This window comes from Copadichromis virginalis, linkage group LG3 (assembly GCF_057382275.1).
Source record: "Copadichromis virginalis isolate Kocher_CV1m ecotype Utaka linkage group LG3, C_Virginalis_male_GT1.1, whole genome shotgun sequence".
In the NCBI taxonomy this organism is placed as follows: Eukaryota; Metazoa; Chordata; class Actinopteri; order Cichliformes; family Cichlidae; genus Copadichromis; species Copadichromis virginalis.
In genome coordinates this window covers 37323386-37345655 of record NC_140620.1, presented here as the reverse complement: position 1 = coordinate 37345655, position 22270 = coordinate 37323386, and the positions used below count along the sequence as shown (strand labels likewise).

At 38.0% G+C, this 22270-nt stretch overlaps 2 protein-coding genes and 1 long non-coding RNA gene across 4 annotated transcripts; 2 read left to right on the top strand and 1 right to left on the bottom strand.

The window, feature by feature from the left end:
- Nucleotides 1-614: 614 nt before the first annotated feature.
- LOC146714533 (uncharacterized) lies at nt 615-5657 on the top strand. Of its 2 annotated transcripts, none has more exons than XM_085450928.1 (10): nt 615-840; nt 1830-2111; nt 2466-2756; nt 2898-3155; nt 3411-3659; nt 3832-3939; nt 4192-4254; nt 4335-4394; nt 4724-4786; nt 5005-5657. In XM_085450928.1, exons 4-10 carry the CDS (start codon nt 3047-3049, stop codon nt 5127-5129), a joined length of 777 nt encoding a protein of 258 aa, XP_085307054.1. In that variant the 5' UTR covers nt 615-840; nt 1830-2111; nt 2466-2756; nt 2898-3046; the 3' UTR covers nt 5130-5657. The 2 variants fall into 2 exon arrangements, with proteins under 2 accessions (XP_085307054.1, XP_085307053.1); XM_085450927.1 differs by having other exon boundaries at nt 3820-3939.
- A 9903-nt stretch (nt 5658-15560) lies between these two features.
- Nucleotides 15561-18674, bottom strand: LOC146714532 (zinc finger MYM-type protein 1-like). Its single transcript, XM_085450919.1, has 3 exons — nt 17168-18674; nt 16627-16741; nt 15561-16418 (listed from the first exon to the last, which is right to left on the bottom strand). The coding sequence occupies exons 1-3, from the start codon at nt 18382-18384 to the stop codon at nt 15891-15893; spliced, it is 1860 nt and encodes a 619-aa protein (XP_085307045.1). The 5' UTR covers nt 18385-18674; the 3' UTR covers nt 15561-15890.
- A 787-nt stretch (nt 18675-19461) lies between these two features.
- Nucleotides 19462-22270, top strand: LOC146714531 (uncharacterized). Its single transcript, XR_014918822.1, has 3 exons — nt 19462-19656; nt 20782-20917; nt 22202-22270. It is a non-coding gene; the product is annotated as an uncharacterized LOC146714531 (long non-coding RNA).

Here is a 22270-nt window from a genome sequence, read left to right as displayed (position 1 = left end):
CTCTTGCATGGTCTCTCCCAAAACTCCCTCCATATGCTTCAACTGGTTCAAAAGTCCACTGCCCGCATTATTATTATTATTATTATTATTATTATTATTATTATTATTATTATTATTATTATTATTATTATTATTACCAGTACCCCCTCCTACCATCACTCCTGTTCTTCACAAACTTCACTTCCCTGTGAAATTCCGAATAGTAAACAAAATTCTTCTGCTCACCTTCAAGGCCCGTCATAACCTTGCTCCTCCATAACTTTCTAACCTGATAAGCACCACCTCTTCTGCCTGCTCACATCCGACTTGTTGTGCCTTCTTTTGATCTCAGCACCATGGAAACCAGAGCTTTCAGTTGATCTGCTCCCAGGCTGTGGGAATCTCTCTCTCTCTCTAAGTTGTTCTTCGTTTTGTCATTGTTCTCTTACGTGTTTTATTCTATTGTTAAGTGTCGTTAGGTGTTTGAAAGGCACTTTTAAAAATAAGTTGTTATTATTATTTCTATAACAAAGTTCTTCCTGAAGCGAGTGAAAATCTGATATTTCTCTTTTCCTGTAACCTCAACAGCAAGTAAATGCAGAGCCACACTGACAGCACAAAGTTCAATCATACCAGCAGGGGGCAGTGTGACACTAAACTGCTCTGTGGAGGGCTCTGCTGGCTGGAATGTTTATTGGTTCAGAAGTGATTCAGTCTCCTCTGAAATCCAGCTCATAAGAGAAGGTGAAACAAACAGAGTTATTAGTGTCTCACAAGGAGGTCTGTACCGCTGCAGAGGAGGGAGAGGAGATCCAGTTTACTACACAGAAGAGAGCAATGAAGTCACCATTACTGAAACCGGTAATTTCCAAAAGTAACAAACTGAAAGACCTGAATCTGTTTGTTCTGTTTCTAGAGTGGTCTGAGTTGAATTTTTAGTTTTCTGTTAAACTGAAATGGATCATTATGTGATCTGTGCTAACAACATTCTCTGTAAGCTGTGAGACCCTGGGTTTCTGTTCCAGAAAGACAGTTAACTTACCCTAACTCTGAGTTAGGTTACCAAGTTACCATGGTAACAGGCTTCTGACAGGTTTTCTTTAACAAACTCAGAGTTTCTCCCTGACTCATCCTCTTCTGCTCCAGTTGAACCAGCTGACTAACACTGGGTTTCAGTTCCTCATTCACAAAATCAAACCTCAGAGTGGAGCCAGTTAATCTGCAGTAGTTTGTGTTTTTAAAAGCGTGAAAATCAGAATTCAATATTAGTTTGCCATTTTGTGTACTTATTAAGTGCTTTTACATTTATTCAGAATCTGAACATGTTTTCACTGAAAATCATCTATATCAGTGTCTCAACCCAGATAACTGTGACACTGATCCAGGTCTGTCTGAAGGTGTTATAGGCTCTGTAATGGAACAGAAAACTGGGTCTGCATCACAATGCATTTGTACAGCAGTTCGATCTAAAATGGATAAGAATGACAGATTCAGACTGGAAAGGGCCTTCTTTTAACACGTTTGTCTGATGCAAATTTGCATTAAGACTTGGAAAGCTGCACTTTTGAGCTAAATGTGAAAGTTACTATCTGTGAACTCTGACTATTAATGGTAACTTTCTTCTTCTTCTTCTTCTTCTTCTTCTTCTTCTTCTTCTTATTATTATTATTATTATTATTATTATTATTATTATTATACAAATATATAAATAAATACATGGGTCTGCATCAGATGCTATTCACAAGGCAGGAAAAATCCAACACAGGACACAAAATATCTAAAAGCAATTTGTTTGTGCAACATTTGTATTTTGTGATGTACTGATGTACTTTTTCCTGTCACCTCAACAGCAAGTAAAGCCAAAGCCAAACTGACAGCACAAAGTTCAATCATACCAGTAGGGGGCAGTGTGACCCTGACCTGCTCTGTGAACCCATCATCATCATCTGGATGGAAATACTACTGGTACAGAGATGAGAAATCCTCTGAAGCCCTGACCACACAAGATGCAGTTTTCCACTCAAATGGACAAATCAGTGTCTCACAGGAAGGACTCTACAGGTGCAGAGGAGGAAGAGGAAACCCAGTTTACTACACAGAGGACAGCCAGTCAGTCAGGATTGGGAAAACTGGTGAGTTTGTATTCACCAACAATGTTAAATAGATTGATGACTGAGGATTACTATGAAGGAAAAACAAAATTATATTTCACGGTAACCTCGTTGGCATTGTAATAATGCTCTTATTGGAAATTGTTGAACATGAACAGTCATGTAAAATGTAGAGTCCATGGGAACTGACTAAAAGTGCTCTCTAGTCAAGTAAAATATATTAATTTTCACAAGAATACAAATATGAAACATAAATATCACAGATTAACAGAACATAAAAGAGGGAAACGTATTGGGGGAAAAAAACACTGAGAAAAGCATTGAGAAAAAATGGAGAGTGAGCCTGACGAAATAATATTCATTACTTTCCAACAGGATCTGTCCTCACTGTGTCTCCATCATGGCTGAGTCCTGGAGCCTCAGTAACTCTGAACTGTGAGGTTGAACATCCGTCTGCAGGATGGAGCTTCTACTGGTATAAAGCTGTTCCTGATCTATCAGAGAAATCCTCCAGTTATGAGCTGCTACCTGATGGCAGTGGGACTGCACAGGACTCCTACATCATTCATGGACAGACACACACAGCAGGATATGTGTGCAGAGCTGGAAGAGGAGACCCAGAGTATCACACTGATCACAGTCAACCAAAGTTTGTCTGGTCTGCAGGTCAGTTTGTTTCTGTTTAATAAGTTGTGTCATCACTGTAATCCACCAAGATTCAACTCATCATTTTTTTTCTAATACTAATTTGACATTTTGAATCCTAACATCTGTGAGCTTTGTGTCTTCACTGCATGTTGTTTCCAGATGTTCATTCAGCAGCGTCTCTCACAGTGAGTCCTGACAGAGTGCAACACTTCACCTCTGACTCTGTCTCACTGACCTGTGAGGGAAACTTCACTGAGTGGAGAGTGAGGAAGTTCTCTGAGGACGGCCGACTCTCTGACTGTAGGAGAATGACTGGATCCACATGTGACATCAACACATCAAAGTCAGATACTGCAGTGTACTGGTGTGAGTCTGGATCAGGAGAGTTCAGCAGTGCAGTCAACATCACTGTACAGAGTATGTTATTATACATTTACTACTTGGATGTTAATCATTTAGACGTGACATGAACATTTGTCCCAGCTTTGCTGTATGTGAAGTCATTTCATGTGGAGAAAAATAAAACACATACAGCAGTTTTTAAATACACAAGATCAGATCTTCATGATGAAAAGCATTTGTACAATCTGTTCTTATTATTGTTTGTCAGCTCTTTCTAAAAGTGTGCAGCTGCTGATGTGACTGAAACAATTGTGTGTGATTGTGTCACAGATGATGGTAATGGTCCTATCCTGGTGAGTCCTGTTCATCCTGTGACTGAGGGAGCTTCTGTTAGTCTGAGCTGCAGTTTGAGAACACAAAAAATACTTTCCAATGTGTTTTTCTATCACAATGACAAACTTATTGAAAATGATCCCCGAGGGGAGCTGAAGATCTCTGCAGTGTCAAAGTCTGATGAAGGTTTCTACAAGTGTCAGTACTCAGGAAGAGAGTCAGCACAGAGCTGGATGTCAGTTAAAGGTGAGCAGGATCAAAACATGCGATTGAGTTTTATAAACCAATGACTGAGAAGGAACGTTAGATTGTCTGATTTAAGTCTCAAAGTCACTTGGCTCCATTTTATGAATGTATTTATTCATAAGATTATAATTTATTAATTAATTTTTGTTTGTTGTTACAGTAACTGTGTCAGGAGCTGACAGCTCTTCATCTCCTGTGTGGTTGATGGTTGGACTGGTTTGTGGAGTCTCTCTCATTATTATTCTCTTGCTCTTGTTGTATCGCTGCAGACAGTCCAAGTGTAAGAGCCTCTTCTTTTCATCCTGTATTAGAGAGTTTATTTACTACACACACTTTAATTATTCACACATATACTAATACTACTGTTATCTTTATGTATTCACACAAGTTGAATACAGTGAAATTGGTGTACTCCAGTTTGAAAAGCACACAACAGCTAGATATGAAAAAGGTGTGAGATTTAAGAAGACTATCTCGTGATATGTTTATAAACATTTAACTTTTTCTTTGTCTTTTCTTTTTTTTATTGCAGTTCCAGATGAAACCCAAGATGTCACATATTCTCTCATTAAGCTTAAAGATTTTGAAAAGAGGAGTATGCAAAGCACACATTGTGTGGGGGAAAAAATTGTATTAATTATTTTCTTTTGTGAATTAATCTGATCATCTTAACAGGGAAGCATCACAAACCAAAGGAGTGTGTTATTTACTCTGAGGTGAAGACGGGAGCTGCAGGTACAGTCACAACAGTGTCATTCAGTGTTTGTACTTGAATGTGTCATCACATCATTATATTGCAGGTAATTATAGGTCAACATGGAGTTTAGTTATTCACTTACTAATCAGTGTTTCAGCTTTGCTGAATCACAGCATCCACAGATTCTGACCCAGACCTCAATCACAAAACACACACATGCAAAGCTGAAGTGTCACAGGCAACAAATGATTTTTACTTAGATTTCTTTCACTGTAGTTGCAAAAAGTTTAAAGTTCATATGTATCCAACATGTTTGTATCATATCTGTGCTGAACAAATGTGTGCTGAGCTCTGACGTCTCTTTTAGAGGACAGTCTGATGTATGCTGAGGTCAAACAGCCCAAAAAAGAAAAAGCCAAGAAAAACAAAGGTGAGCAAAGTCTGCCATCATCTCCACTGAATATTGTTCAACATGTTTATCTGCTCTTAAAATGTAAATCTGTTTATTTTATAGTTTATATTTAGGTATTCACAAGTATTCATTACTTGGATTATAAAATCTATCTTACTCTTTACATTAGTGGAGACATCAAGTTTCCTCCTGGTTAATGATATTATTGTTTTCAATGATCTTCTCTTCATTCACAGGAACATCAAGTCCTGCAGCTGATGCAGCAGTTTATTCTGAAGTCACATCAGAAAGCTCTCTCAGTAATTCTGCTGCCATGCAGGCTGATTTATTCTTCACATTATTAAATGTCTTCAGCTCATAATATCTTTACATGTTGGAAATCACTTTGTCTTTTTGTGCTTGTCTTACAGGTCAGTGAGGAGAGCTGTAGCAGCAAAGCCAAGAAGAAGCTTGTTATGAAGCCACTCTTGCTCCTCTGATATTTTTTAATTTAAATCTATGCTCTCATTTTTATGAAGATTATATATTTTTAAAACACACTTTAAAAAAAATATTCATTGTTAAAGGTTTTGTATAAAACTTTGAATTTATCCTGTTCCAAAAGCTGCAAAATAAATAAATAAATACTTTGAAATATGTGATCATATATTTAGTTTCTTATATAGCGCAACTTAAAGTCAGAGTTGTTTGCCATGACTTTTGTTGCCATGAAAACAGGATACTGCTGGACTTCAAGCTTGCTCTGTCCATTTTACTTTAGTTATTTTTATTGTCCTGTCTTATTTTTATCATCTTTTGTTATTCTATTTGAGAAGGATTTATCTTTTAGCTCTTTTTAGAGTCATTTTATATATTGTGAATGAAATAAATGTTCTTATTTGCTACTCTATTGGGTGTAAAAGACTTTTATTGGTTACTTTCTATTTTGCCTCTGCCTTATTTTTATCAAGTGAAAAACCTCATGATTTCCCCAAAATGGGGAAACTAAGCATGCGGTTTCAGCGAAAAGCCTTCTGTTTATGAGATGTCTTTTTTCATGGTATCAGCACATAGCAGAGAGTAAACAAGGAGTTCAGACAAAGAGTACAGTGGAAATTTCTCTTTGATAATTATCACTGTTACATTTAAGTATGCAAGATACTGTGAAAAGCAATGAAAAATAATTGTGGTCACTGTCGTGTTGAGACATGGAAGGTGGAAAAAATCCAACAAAAAAAGTGACATGTTGTGAAACTGAAATTACTCACACTGAAACAGCCTGTATGAGTCTGTTTAAAATAAATACAAAAAAATAAATAATATTTCCCCATGTTTCAAGTTTTTATTTTTATTTTCAAACCTTTATATGTCAAAGCCACCCTGCTGAATAGCTATTGAAACTTGTATAGGCAGTATATAAAAAACAAATAATATACCATAAACAGCAGGTTACATTTAAATGTATTTCCCCTATTCTATTGTTGCCAACAAACAAACCCAAACATCACCAACAGCAAAAATCAGTATTTGGAAAATCTGTATGTTTCCGTCCCTCCTTTACTTGCTGGCAGCTGGATTGCAGGTTGTGTCAGATACCTCAGCTATTATTATGCCAGCAAGACAGCATTTAAGTCAGTGAAGTATCATTTTGAATTTGTGTTTGAAAAGGACAAAAAAGAACACCACAGTGAAAAGCAAACTGAGTCTATCTGATATGAAGTGTCTCTACTTTTAACCTGGAAAATCTCCTGTTAAAACACTCATACAGTGATTTCTATGCCAGATTTCAGCCTTGTCCTTGTATGCAGAAGTTTCTACAGCCTCTCAATTAAAAAAAAAAAAAAAAATTATGTATTGTTATAATTAGAGATGGCACGATACCACTTTTTTATGTCCGATACCGATACCGATATCACAAATTTGGATATCTGCCGATACCGATATGAATCCGATATAATGTTTTTTAATCAACAAAACTGTTTTTTTTAAATATCTTGCTGCATTTTGTATAAGTTCATACTCAAGTTTAAAACAACAACTACACTAAAGCTATTCTGTTATACCTGTATACAAAAAAAATATTTCATAGTTCAGCAATACTGATCAATCTAATAAACTTAAACCTACACCATCCTCCCTATTCTGGTATTTTAAAGAGTACTTAGCATAAATATTAAGCAACCTAACTAATAGGGTTCCAACTCCCAGCAACAACAAAAATAAATAAATAAAAAATAGGGAACCACCCCTCACGCGCCACCTCATGATGCTTAATCGACGTAATCAACCTTAATTTGATGCAGTGTGAAAAAAAAATGCACAGAAATCAATTATTTTTCAAGAAATATTAAATAGATTCAACATCTTTCTTCAACAAAATTGCAGACTGCACAGATGGTACCTTCCCAAAGGAAAAAGTACTATAGCTTACTAGGGTATAAATATTAGACTTAATAGTCACTATATACAGTAATTGACTTCTATTCATTTTACATCAAATTAAAACTTTGGGTGTCAGATAATTATTTATTAAAAGCTAGACATTTTAAACGAGAATAAGAAAGAAAAGTATGTCTTTGTGCCCCCTTTCCCCTGTTCATGCCCTATCGGCCCCCCTGGCTAAACTTTGCTAGATCCGCCCCTGCACAGTTACCAGCGTCAGCTACGTAGAAAAAGATCCTCGAGTAGAAAGTAATATTAAATACATTCTAACAACAGCTGATCAAGCTTAAACGTGCTGCTGCTGTTCAGCCGCTGGTTTCCTCTTTCTGGTGCAAAGTGGGCCAAAAGCAAACTAGAGACACGGACTCGCGACAGAAAAGCCGATCAGCTGATCATTAAGCAGTTTCATGATTGAAGTAGCAGCAAGAAGAGGCAGTCGCTTGTTAAGCTTAACGCAGGAATGCTTTACAAACATTCAGAGATGGACTTACACACTTGCTTTACTTCTCTCGGGGATAACTTTGTCGGAGATGAAATGCCGGGTTGCTAGCGAAGCTCCACATGCTATCCAGACCACCGACAGGTCCCGCATGCCACAGCTGCTCTATCACGTGATGCATACTGCTCCGACATGCTAACGTTCTGAGGTGAGTTACGGCGTGTTGCAAGTTTTGTGAGGTGCTTTCGTGATATTTAATGGATCGGATTACATTTTTTATTTTTCTCCGATATCCGATCCAGTAATTTAGGTCAGTATCGGACCGATACCGATACGTAATATCGGATCGGTCCATCTCTAGTTATAATGAGACATTCACAGTCTTCACAATTTCAAGCTGAGGAAAATGATCAATTATCACTCTGGAATCGTTCCACATTTTGTAGACATAGTTTTTTGTAGGCTGGTGAAACTCTGCCCCTTAAACATTCTCCTTTTATCCCTACTCAAGATACTGTCAACAGTTAATCAAATTAGTTGTAATAATAAATAATAAATAAATAATCTGAAACCAAACCTCTTCTGACCAAACACACAAGGACAGACACAACCATAAATGAGAACACGACAAAGGGCAAGGAAGACTGGCAATATGTAGACACAGGATAATGAGGGGATATGCAACATAGGGGAGGAAGGCTGAAACCAAATACAGATGACGAGACAGGGGACGAAGAACTAAACACAAAGTACTCTACAAAAAAGTGTTGTGTCCAAATTCAGAGGTAGCATGCTGGCCAGGTAGGCCGGAGGGTTTCCGTCACCAGCTGGTCCACAGCTGCGCATTCGATGTCAAAATAAAAGATGCGCACCAGATAAGAAGTTGAAGCATGCGTTTGCGTACATAAGATTTTCTGGAGGAGGACAGACATTTGTTTAGAACTCTTAAAGATGTCGAAGAAGCTCCTTTAAGCAATTACTTTGGTGTTCCTCCACCTCCAAAGAAATGTCAGAAGGAGTCCGAACCACAAAAGAAGCGCGTATTCTCGGAAAAGTGGTTGCAGGAGGTGAGCTGGCTTCAAACAAACGATGAACGCACAGAGATGTGGTGCGAATATGGCGTGAAAATTCCACTCTAGCGTTGCAACGTCTTATCTGGAGTGCGTCTTTTATTTTGACAGCGAATGCACACCTGCAGACCACTTATGTGCACCCCTGCTTATATATAATGTTTAACTTGAGTAACGAAAGACCGCCATCGCTGGAAACTGGAATTGGCTGGGCCATGCTATGAATTCTGCGAAAGGCTGGGCCACGAAGGATGCACTCCCCGTCAAATCGAGGGAAAAGGAAGACGCATTTGTTGGCCCCATCGAATTTGGACAGGCTTTGTTGCGTCGCGGTGACATAATTGCCTACAAATGTGAAGCACGCTACACCTGAATTTGGACACAGTAAAGAGGGCAGTAAGACAAGATGAGATCCCGGCAAGACATATTAGACTAAGACATATAGGCTTTACACAGAGATGCAAGATAAACAAACAAGGAGAGAATGGGAATATAAAAAGTGATAAACAAACTTTTAGCTAAATGAGTCAAGGAACTAAAGCTAACAAATGAATAAGGAAAGCCAAAAACTATTGTCTATCAGCATATATCAATAATACAGAACAAAGCACCATATTACACAGATTATAGAAAATACAAAACTAAATCAAACCTAAATATCCTATGAAAATCTAAACCCTGCGTCCAAAACATAGAGACTGTGCAAGTACTTGAACAAGATAGTAAGATGAAATAGTTATATATCTCACTTTAAACAGTTAAACAATAAACTATAATTTTTGTGAATCGTATATGAATGTATAAGACTATGAAGGCTTCTCTCTGTCCTGACTTTGGCATCAGCATCCTGACTTGATCTTGCTTATCCGCAGCATGATTTCATGAGTTATTTGGTATTTATACACTGCCACATATCCATCCATGCTTCAAACGACTGACCTGCTGACAAATGTGTTCTCTTTATTTATATTGTCAGTAATCGATTCCTAATTAGTTATCACCTTGTTCCATCTCCCTGTCTTGTTGCAGCCAATGAGCCAGGGTGTAATAAATGAGGACTTGTTTTTTGCAGTTTAGATTTGTGTTGCAGTTGGCTTTCTGTCTGTAATGTTTGACAAAAGTTGACTTCTTTGGTTTGAGCCATGTAGTTCAGCACATTGTTATTGTGCTGCTCAGACATAATTACACATTGTAATTATTGACTCTGATATGTGCTTAGTAGAAAGTTAGGTGTTTATTTAAGCATAGTCAGTAATGAATCACTGCTGTGGTAAGTAAGCTTTCTTTGGCTTGTGATTTTAATCAGGTCCAATCTGTTTGTAGCACATCTCCCACTGCACACACAGTCTCACACTGTTGTCCACAGTTCTCACAGTTTATAGTTTTGCTTTCCAATTTTATATAGTTAACTGTGTTTATACAAATGTTATTCTGTCTGTTTCACTCCAGAAGTCACACACACCACAGTCCGGGTATACTATTGTGTAAACCAGGATGGACAGAATTAGATGCCTGGCAGTTCTCCCTTCAGCCTCCCCTGGCATTCCCCCTGAACCTAATGCACCACCTCTTCATTGCAGCTGAACCACAAACCACATCCAACCACCACAGACCGAAACGCTGCTACCATTTATTTCACTGGACATAATTGTTGAATGAGGAATTGTTTAAATGAGTGTGCTTATTTGGTACAGGCCTTTCACAGAGTTATTATGCCTGTGAAAAGAACTGCAAGTGCAACTTAAAGTTATTGTCACAGGCACTGACAGCTACAGGCTTATCTGTGTATCTCCTAAGTTAAAAACACAGTGACTTTGCCATTTTTCCTCTGGTCTACTCAACTAAAATGAGGAAGAAAAATTTAAGCTGAATGTGTGCAGCCTTCCAGAGAACACTTAATTGATAGTAGAGATAGACACCTCTTTTTGTGTTACCAAGAAATTCAGTCTAAGTGAACCGTTTAGCACAATGAAGTAATACATGGCTTTTGCTTTGCTTTATATATTTCTCAACATGTATTCAGTTTTTAAAGTTATTGCTTCTATATAATTTAGAAAAACATACTATTCAATAAACTTCAATTATTATAATAGTGCTGGAACTAGACGTTGTTACACATAAATCCTGATATTTGGTGTCTCCTTTAGAGTCGAGAACCTGGTGCTACAAAATATTTTGAAAGTGCAAACAAGGAACATGTGGACAAACGGTACATGGTAGAATATCGCAGAAGCATGGCAATCGGCTTCTTTGCTCTTCAATAGATTCAGTTGACAAAATGTAGTTTTCAACACAAACATATTGAGTATTGTGTTTTTGCATTTTATTTGGTGTATTTTCCCACCAAATTTATAACAGAAGCTGTAGCTATGCAATTTATAGCAATATATGTGTGATATCTTTGCTCTCTGGTCAGTGAAAAAAATCAGTGGTTCAGTTCTGCCACATAAATACTCTGGTCACAACCACCTTCTAACCAGAATTAAACCACAAGATGAAAACATTTACAGATGCATGCAGAAGTGAAAGGATGCTTTTCATTGTAATAATGCCAAAAAAAAAAAGGAAAAAAAAAGAGTTGAGCAAAAAGTCAAAATCTTTTTCTGCAGCGTAATGGGAGCATTCTTTAGTCAGATAAGACCAAACCAAGTGTGTTCATTTCAGCTAGGCCAGAGCATGTTTTGCATGAACCCTCTCAGGACTGTCAGATTCAAATAGCATGCTGCCATTCAGCCACAAATAAGTATGACAACAATCCATGGGTCACGGCAAAAATCTGAGTTTCAAAAAAAGAAAGAAGTAAATCTATAACCTGGATGAAAATGTTGCCTGAGAACAGTTTTTTTTAATAACACAGAGAAAGGGAACAACACAAGAAACATGCTTGTATATTCTGAACAGACAGGAAACGCAAACTCTGCTGCGGTTGAAGTTACAGCAGATGTTTGAGCTCAGTGTAAAAGGGAAGGAAGAAAGAAGGACGGTCTTAAGTACATCATCTCTTTCTTCTGCTTAATTATTTTTGAAAACCGAAACACTTAAAGCTTAGCTGTGGATCAGAGTGCAGCAGAGCTGGATGTGAGGATGAGGCGCTCTTTGCTCTGTGTACTGGGGCTATTCTGTAAGTACATAACTAATTGTAACTGTTTATATGGCACTGATTAAATAAAAAACTGTTTTTCATTTGTGTAAATTAGAGTTTTTGAGTGGGGGAACAACTTTGTCTAAGAATTTGATGCTACATTGTGTTCAATTGTTTTACACTACCAGTTTAAAGTCTAGAAAGCAAAGAAAATGGAGAATGAGCATGAGCTGTGTCATCTGAAAATTCACCTTTTTATAAATGTTTTAGTTCATAATGAGATGATTTTCTGTCACTTTGATGATGTTTCAATCTTGATTGTAGTGCTCAGAACATTGTTCTATGGAAATGCTGAAGGTAAGATGTGTTTTTTTTCTTTTGTTCCTCTTTATTGAATATTACAGTTTTTTAAAGACGCTAGGACACATTTCTCAATACTTAGGTCACGTTTGCAAAACTCCTCACACAGTGAGCACAACAGAAGTCTATGTGGGCTAAACTGAGGACCAGTTATCATTGTTTTGGCACAAAATGCATTCAATGACTACATCTCTCAAATTTCATGAATTATCTTCTCACTCAGACACAACTGCCAAAAATCTTTGTACGGACAGGACATTTTGCATGTACTTACATACTGTTTTCAAAACTGTTAAACTTATGGCCAAAACAATAACACAATGCAAAACTTGAAAAGACAGCAAAATCCAACAGCAATATTTTATTGAAACATATTTTAAATCTAAAATTGCAGTTTAACCAGCCACAGCTTATTCTCATTGTAGATGAACATCTACACAGGTGTTACTCCTTCAATTTTTCAACTCCTTCAATTCTGGCAGCCAGAAGATTCTTTCCTAGGTGTATTGCCCTAGATGACATAAGATGTGATGTGGATGAGAACCTGTGGCCAAATGGAGAAGACCGAGTAGATTAGCATTACTATTGTATGTGTATCAGTGGATGGTGTGTATACAAATTCTTGTATTTTGGGATTACTTAGTGCAAAAACAATAAAAATACATAAACAAATATTAACGAATTCTGCATGATGTCTGATTCATTCCAGTAACATATATTGAAATTATAAAGAGAGATGTGTCCTTGTTTTACACAAGAAAACACTGTGTAATGCTACATGTTGTTAGTGTTTTTTAGGTCATTGTTTTGTGGGTGACAAAGTGTGTTTGTCGGCTGTCAACCTTTGCTAGTGTTCTGGAAGAATGAGTTTATTTGAGACCTGAATGAAGTGTTTTGGTAGTTGTAGTGCATTTTGAATGTGAAATGAACTGCTTTGCCAAGCTGACGGTCAGTTAGGAGGATTGTGTGAAGAGTTTTGCAAAAGTGACCTAAGTATTGAGAAATGTGTCCTAGCGTCTGTAAAAAACTGTAACAGTATTGATCTTCTATCTTCTATCTTCTGTAGCACTCAAAATTACTCTTCATTTTTATACTTTTTTGTCACACTTGAACCAAAACCCAGAAACAGAACACAACCAAGAACTTAAATTATCAGGCAGTATGTTTCTAAAGATACTAGTAACTGAGACAAATAGGTTACTGTGATAGTGTGTGTGTGTGTGTGTGTGTGTGTGTGTGTGTGTGTGTGTGTGTGTGTGTGTGTGTGTGTGTGTGTGTGTGTGTGTGTGTTACAGCACATGTACATGTTAATACACATGAAGACATGCTATGTAAAGCTGGCTCTGTTTTAGAACAAATTACGTGTAAAAAATCTTAACTTTAAAAAACTGATGAATTGATGACTTTTTCAGTACTTAACATGCATCAACACTTTGGAAAAGTGGCAAGAGGGAATCTCTCTCTCAGATCATTTCATGCACCTTCGTGAGCAACATTTTAGACTTCCATCATAGCTAAAGGACACCTCATTAATTTGATTGTATTTGATTCATGTCCTGGGATTCATCTATTTCCAGGATGATGACAGTGTGAAGTAATTCCTGGGCACATGGCTTTGGGTAACTTGCATCAAAAACAAAAAATGCTTCGAAGCAGCCATCAACAGGCCTTTAGATTGCTGCAAAAAAGCAGAAACAAATCTATCTTCTAGTACCAGGCAAGATGAACATTTTCTTGTGGTTCCTTTGGTGCTGAATTTATTTCCCTGTTTGAACAAAGCATTTTCCTGACATTGCATAGACATTCCTCCAGAAATCCAGTTGCTGGCCTATGAGTTCTGCCAGGGCTGAACCACGCATCCTGAAATTTTCCACGGAGCTGAAAAACTTTCTGGCGCTGCTGGCCTGTGTTAGGCAAAGCCGTGCTGGGAAGAGGAGAGCCGGCCTCAGGCCTCGCCCGTAGAGCTCTGACATAATGTCCTTGTACTGCGCCCGCTGACTGAGGACTTCGAGATTGTAGTTCTCCACAATTTAGATGGGCACACCTCGGTAGTCAAATTTCCCTCTCCTCCTAACTTCTTGGATGATGAGGTCCTTGATCTCGTATCGGTGCAGGTGGATGATCACCGGGCGAGGTGGGAACGGTGTTATACTTTTCAATGGCTTTTAAGTGTGCAAAAAGCAAATAAAAAGGAGGACGCTCGCTTAACACTGAAGGCTATCACCACCCTGCTCCAGCAGCACCAAGATGAGTTAGCATCTGAATTTAAATCCTCATTTAACACCCTCGATTCAAAACTGGACCAAGTACGACAAGCCCTAGAGGAAAAGGTCGAGAGAGTCTCGTCCTTGGAGCTTGCAACTGAAGACCTGAGCCAACAAGTCGCTGACCTTGAAAGCACGTGTGCCGCTGTTCGTGAAGATAACAGCCAGCTTTATTTATGCCTTACACAGCATCCCAACTCTTTAGCTAACTTAATAACTTTAGCTAAAGTGAATAGTTAGTCTAATTCATTAGTGCAGCATTACTGGATCACCTCTGTTTGAAGTGATATGATATGATATACAACTATCACTGTGTTTAACTACCATAATAATTCTTAGGGTACTGAGTGCATGCTTAATTAATTTTTTTTTTTTTTAAACACACTGCTCCATTAATATGTTTGACAGGCTGAAGTTGTCGGGTCACCTCCTAAATCGACCATCTTTTACGGTGTTTTGTGCCAGAAATGGAGTGTCCACTGAAGACTGAAGATACTGAATCTCTATGCCTTGCCATTGATCCCTCTTGTGCCTTCATCTAGACAAGAGACATTAACTTAACCACTCTCATATGCTCTGTACCTACATCACCTTCCCTGACAGTTGTAGCTTGGCTCATCTGAGGGTGAAATTATAAGAATGTGTTATTTTGCAAAGTGCTCTCTAGGGTTCCTAAATAAAATATGGCATTGAGGTCATTTCTTTTGAATTAATCCCTTCTTCTGAAATATAAGAACCTCTCCTGGTTTTAATGGCACTTTGGATTTCTTTACTTTCTGTTCCACTTCCAAACCCAAATAGATGCTGACAAGCTGACACAGTAACATGGAAGAGGGAAAGACGTTGCAAAGGACTACTACAAATAAACCTAATGCCTAACAATGAAAAGTGTAAAATAAGAACAATAATAATAATAATAAAGATAAAAGATGAAGTAACACGTTTTTAGTATTTTATTTATTCCAAATGATCATCCAGATGTCTGTGACATGTGATGACAAACACCATAATGGAAAGCCTTAGTCATCACATGCTTAAACTCATCATATATTTTTGCATATGCTGAACAGGTAGTCAGACATGCTGTAACTGTGTGGTAGAAAACAGCATGAACACCATACGGCAGGGGTCTCAAACTCCAGTCCTCGAGGCAGTGGCGGCTCCTGAAAAAAATCTCAGGGGGGGCAATTTTTATGATATCGACTAAAATGACCCATTTAATGAGTACATCAAACAACACAATTTTAATTTAAATTTAAAATGAACAACCATATTCTGGCCATTTGTATAGATTTGTAAAAATGAACAACCATATTCTGGCCATTTGTATAGATTTGTAAAAATGAACATGAACAGATTTTTTTTTTTTTTTTTGAATGAATGAAAAATAACTATTGAAAACAACAACTGTAAACTGATTGGGGGGGTGGGCTAAAGAGAGAAAGAGAGAGGGATGGAGAAAGAGAGTAAATATGGTTAAGGGTTCTTATTTGTACAAGAACTTTGCTCGTCTGTCTTTCTGAGTGGCAAATTTCTCGATGACCCTGGTGTTGAAATCAGGAAGTTCTTGTGTGAGTTTTTTCTCTATGGACAGCATAGCCAGAGCGTTGAGCCGATCCTGAGCCATATTGTTTCTCAGGAAAGTTTTTATCCTCTTTAAAGTAGAGAAACACCTCTCCGATTCTGATGTTGTCATTGGTGTGGTGATGAGGATGTTAAGAAGACTTACAGTTTCGGTGAATGTGTCTTGAAGGTTGTTTTCCATCAGAACCTGATAGAGCGCCAGCGCACCACTACAACTCTGAAACTCCTCGTTGTCGTAGATCAGGGACAGTTCTGTTTTAAGTCTGGCTTTGTCCAATGAGGGATAGGCTTCCACTGTGGTTTGTAGTGCTGCATCTGGAAAATTTTTGCTGTGTTGTTGGAACAAGTCTCCTTGCAACAGAGTGGCGCTGACAAGGTGCTTGGTGAAAGAAAACCTCTCCTTGGCATGGCTCATAATGGTGTCGCACACCTATCCAATAATATATAATTGGTAAGAGTTAGATTCAGTGGTAAGACTTTGGCACATGTCTCATGTTAATCATTATTCTGAAAAAAAAAAATCTGTCCATAACAAAACAAAACAGTCATGACCACTATATCAAATGACATCTGACAGCATCGTCATTAGATTTTATCTGATGATCCGATTTAAATCAGACCAAGCAGCTAGTGCTTACCTCCAGTGCCAAATGGTGTTGCCTGTCTTCCCCCAATGTTCTCCGTCTCTTTGTGGGTGGGTCTTGAACAGGTCCCCTGTACTCCTCATCCACAACCAGATTAGGAAGTGCCTCCCTGATCCAATACATAAGTTTCATTAATGGCTTCTGAAAACTGAATAGGGATATATTAACCAAACACAAACCAAACAAAGGTTGTGTTCTAATTACCGGGAATTACCGGATTTAATTAATAACCGGACCTGGTTTAATGGCTGGGGGAAAACCAGTGCAAGTAAATAAAGGCCCTGGCCATAATTTCAGGAAATAGCCTATGGTATAGGCTACATCAAATCATTACTGGGAATATACTTCATCAAATATACTTAATCAAATATTTTTTTCATAAAATTACTTCAAAGGCTGATATAAATCAAAATTATCTGAATTCCATTAAACATTTAAGTCACAGAACACAGAATATATGCAGAGAATTTGATAGAATCTATGCATAGATAATTAACATTTATTCTAGGTTACATATTTATGCTTTTATGCCTACCTGATAGCCTGCATGCGGCTGATGAATGTCTGGGTGATCCCTGCGATGGTGACAGAATCGATGTTTCTCTTCTGTAGGTGGTTATACAGCATGTCTACATGTGGCATTATCTTGTGAAACAAGGCCAGGAAAAAACAGAAAGCTTCGTCTTCCAGCATTCTCACGAAACCACCGGCATCTCTCTTTGTAGGGGCATCAAATCCTTCACTGTTACGGATGGTCTGAAAACACCTCACCAGATCGTCTTTATGTTCATACACTGTATTCACAGCACGACTGTTGAAGTTCCAACGGGTTGCCGATGCACTTGGAAGTCGGTGCGCCACCACCTCGTCAAGCACTGCAGTCCTCTTGCTCGATTTAGTAAAAAAAGAAGCGAATCCTGCTATGTCGGAAAAAAAGTGACTGATTTGAGGGATGTGGGAGGTTGCTTGTTGCATTACCAGGTTTAACTGATGGGCATAACAATGTACGTAGTGAGCGTTAGCATAAATGTCCTGTATCTTACGCTGCACTCCTCCAGTGGTACCCCTCATTACAGCGGCCCCATCGTAGGCCTGGGCGATCAACTTTCTCTCTTGTCCCTGGGGGAGGATGAAGCGCAGCCTCTCCGATAAGGCACTGGCTATTGCATCTGCACAAGCATTGGGTAGCTTGATGAATTCAAAAAAACGCTCTTGAATACGGTTTCGTTGGTCAATGTATCTTAGCACCATGACTAACTGACAGTGTGTAGAAATGTCAGTGGTTTCATCAGCTTGAATGGCTAAAAACTTCGCTGCCTTTACTTCTTCCACGATCCTTTCTCTCAGAACTGCCAACATGCAATCCAGGATCTCGTTCTGGACTGTTTTCGAGGTGCCTTTAAATACAGTAGCATTTTCAAGGTGTTGCCTCAAGTCGTGATCAATTGATGCCATCAAGTCGACTAAACCTCTAAAAATCCCTGGATTGTCTGAGGAATCACTTTCATCATGTCCCCGCATTGCTAGCTCAAAAGCACCACAAAACTTAATACAATCGATGATTTTAGATAAAATATGACGGTTTTTATCTACCTCTTCGTTGTGCCTTCTTAAAGCAATCCGATGTCCATCATCTAGCTGCGCCGCTATGCTAGTTTTCCCTAGCACAGCTAGCTTTACACTGTTGTCCATATGAACTCGTGAGCTTTCACGTTTTCTGCAGGGGCGCAATTTTAAGCGCCCCCAAACCATTTAATTCAGCGACGCTGATAGGTCAAATATTTATTATTTTCCCCTGGCAACCATTTAATGATAGGCTATTTCGCTGCATATCAAGGGCGCTTTGACGAGCGCCCCAGAAGAAGAAAAACACCGTTTGTTGGTTGAACTTTAATGAGTCAGCTGGTGAAAATGTTAAAATACGCCTGGCTGTATATGGGCACACACATAGTAAAACTATCATTGATGAATTTTTTAAAAATATATATTTTTACTCCTCCACATTTGGGGGGGCGGAGCCCGAGCGCCCCCTATGGGCCAGCCGCCACTGCCTCGAGGGCATGGAAAAGTTGCATGACACTTTGACCCTTGAGGACTGGAGTTTGAGACCCCTGTCATATGGAGTATGACAGGTGTGGTTGAACTGCATGAAGACTCTGAAGTTTCTCTTCTCTTCTGGCAGGACAAGAATGTGGCCTTGTCCTGTGAGCCACTGTAAGGATGTACTTAGAGTAGAACTGGACTGTCACCGGCCTCAGGCTCTTCACCCTTTTCAAAGACAAAGCAGTCATTTAGATAAAATATTGTTTACCTGTAAATGCACAAAGTAAATTTAGAAATGTAATTATTGTCAAGAGTGAACAAGCACTGATAGTGTAATCTACAGCTGTGGCCAAACGTTTAGAGAATGAGAAGTGTTGTTTGCTTATTTACAAAGTTTGCTGTTTCAGTGATAGTTGTATATCACATTATATCACTTCAAACAGAGATGATCCAGTAATGCTGCACTAATGAATTAGACTAACTATTCACTTTAGCTAAAGTTATTAAGTTAGCTAAAGAGTTGGGATGCTGTGTAAGGCATAAATAAAGCTAAAATACAAAGGTTTGGGCACCGTTTTGCATGTTTCCCTACTGCAGGGGTCTCTGCAAGCATACAGAGGGGGTACTCTGAGAGGGTACAAGATGACAACTTTGGAATTCTACTAGAAACAGTCGATCATGTTTGTTTGTCAAAGCTGAATTCAGGGCAAACTACGCTAAATTACCGTTTTTAGCTAACAGCTACACTGTAAAAAAAAATCCGTAAAAATACAGTACAATCTACTGTATAAACGTGAAGGAATTTTCCGTATTAGTCATTTACAGGTATTTTTCTGTATTTCTCAACTACTGCAATGCATTGTGGGAAAAAGAACCTGAAAAGGAGGGAAAAGTAAGCGCAAGAGCAGCCATTAGGCTTCTTCCAGGCTTCATCTGGATTTTGGATTCTGAAGTTGGAGAAACTGCCTTCAAATTTCTGTGGTAAGTATTAAAACTCATGTTTCGTTTTATTAAAATAATGTTTTTCAAAAGACTCCGTGTTTTTATTTAGAAAGAATTGTTAATTTATTTGTTAACTGGTTTCGGCTGTCTCCAGACAAGTCAGGAATATTTTGCTGACTCATTTTTTAAAATAATTGTTATTTAGGTTTAACATGACTTAAGCTTTATTTTAGTTAATGTTAAAATAATTTTTACTGTGATACCACCAGTTTTGCCCTTCAGTGGCTGAACCAGTTTTCATAAATATTATAGTTAGCTGTCTGTGTCTCTCTGGGTATTACACAGCTGTGACTGCTAACTAGCTAATTAGCAAAAGTCAGCGATGTGGATAACTGGGAAAGTGAGAAGTTCATGGTTCTAGAAATTATTCTAGGACTCTAATAAGTACTGTATCAATACCTGTGTTTTACAGTTGGCTCTACTGTACACTTTAAAGGGTTTCAGGCAAAGTTACACTAACCCTAGTTTAAGCCTCAGACCTTCCTGGCTGACGCTAGCAAATGCTAATGTTAGCCTCTGATTTGGGCTGCTAAAGTAAAGACTTTTAGCTAGCTGACCAGCATAGATTATTTCGGTGGTTAACAGACTGTAGTGGTAAAATTATTGAAAGTATAGTTTCACCTCAGCACATTTACAATTACAGTATGTCTATTTTGTAGCACATAGAAATGTTTAGTTAATATTTACAGACAGACACATTTTCCCTGTAACTGTGTTTTTACTCCAACATTTGTTGAAAATGTAATTTATGAAATGCTGAGCAGTATTTCTTGTATGTGGAATATTTTTGTCACCCCACTGTGCTAATGTGATTAAATACTAAAAATTATTACTAAAAAAATTCAATAATAAATCAATAATAACTATTTCTTGATTGAACTATAATGTACGTGCAGTGCTGGTGTGCAGGGGCTCTATATGCCTTGTCTATATCAAGCTTTTAGCCAAATATAAGCAGAGATATTTGTATCTTTCTTAAAAATCCAGATCCTTACAGATTATTTGAGAAATGGATCAACAGCTATCACTACTTGAAGCACTTTAAGTCCTGCAGTGGAAAAATATCCCTTATTTCACCTTTGATCACACACTTTGGTTTTCCAGTGCAGAGCAATGGCCAAGAAAAGGAAAGACTTCCCCGAGTGGAAAAAAAAGATGAAGATACAAGCTGGTGATGATCCAGAGCAGCTGGTCTCAGGAAATGAAGAAAAACCCTGATCACCTTCTCTACAAACACAAGGTGAGTTTAATGTTGTGGTTGATTTAGTTTTTCAAGGTATGTATGTTACTTTAATTATAAACTGCTTTTGTTGCAACAGAATGGTGTTATGTGTATGCAACTCTACGTGAATTATAATCCTTTGTAGGGCTGCGTGATATGACCAAAATCTCATATCCCAATATAAGACGTATCTCTCCTGATAACGATATATATCACAAAATAGTGCATTTTCTGTAAATTCTGTGATTCTCGGGCAACTCGACTTATGTGAAATGTTTTCAGTTGGGCGTCGTGTACCTGGAGTCGAGTGTTTTGACCGATGCATGAAACTATACATTTTTAGACATGAGTTTAAATGGCCGCCATTTTCTTTCTGAGTATTTATTACACGGCGTGCTGCAAGGAAAAGCCTGTTCTAACGTTTGAGTCTAAGGATTATTTTGAGCACCTGACGACTCTTTTTTGCTTTTCATTCGTAAACTCTCTCGAAACTCTTTCATGTGATTCTTGTGTAGGTGGTTAAAGAGGTTTGTCGTGTTCGAGTGGTGGTGGGGACCAGTTTGTGGCATAATTTGCATAGTACAGTTTTCTGGGGCGTGTCAGACTTTTCATAACCAAACCATGTCCATGCTACAGAGGTAGCCCCTCATTTAACAATAAGGTCCTCGATTTCTTTTGACTGGTCCTTCTGGTTCTGCCTCATCCTTGCTGGCCATGCTGGTATTCTCTGTGCCTTCGTCTGCGTGGTGACTGTAAGCGCCATTTATAGTTACTTGATGTTTTTATTTGAGGTCATTTGTTTGATGCATATTCTGAAATTTTATGTTTGAGAATAATGTATATAATTTCAGTTTAGTTTGAAAAGTCTCAACAGAAACTTGAGCTTTATTGTGAAAGGTTTATGTGGAAAATAAACAAGCGGACGGCGGAGCCACACGATGGTTTTATCCTCATTGTTGGTAACGAAAGTACGCGTTAAAAACAGTCACTTGTCCGTCCATAGTGTGGTTATTTTAAGTATAAGAGAAGGAGAGAACTTTAAGAAATAATATAGCAACTACAGTGACCATCAAAACCATGAAAAAAATATTGCCGTAAACAGTTTATTTTGCAACACCACAAAACAAAGAATAGTGTATAATATGAAACGATAGACATTTTTATATCGTAATCTGATATATATCGTCATATCGCACAGCCCTAATCCTTTTTTTGTTTATGTTGTTTATGCTCTAGGTAAAAAAAAATTATAAAAATACAAACTTTTTAAAAATGTCTTGTTGTTTCTCTTTTTTTCCTCAGAATAAATTGCGACTAGTCTCAGTGGCTGAGATGGAGGAGCAACACAGCGACATTTTCTGTTTTTCTACG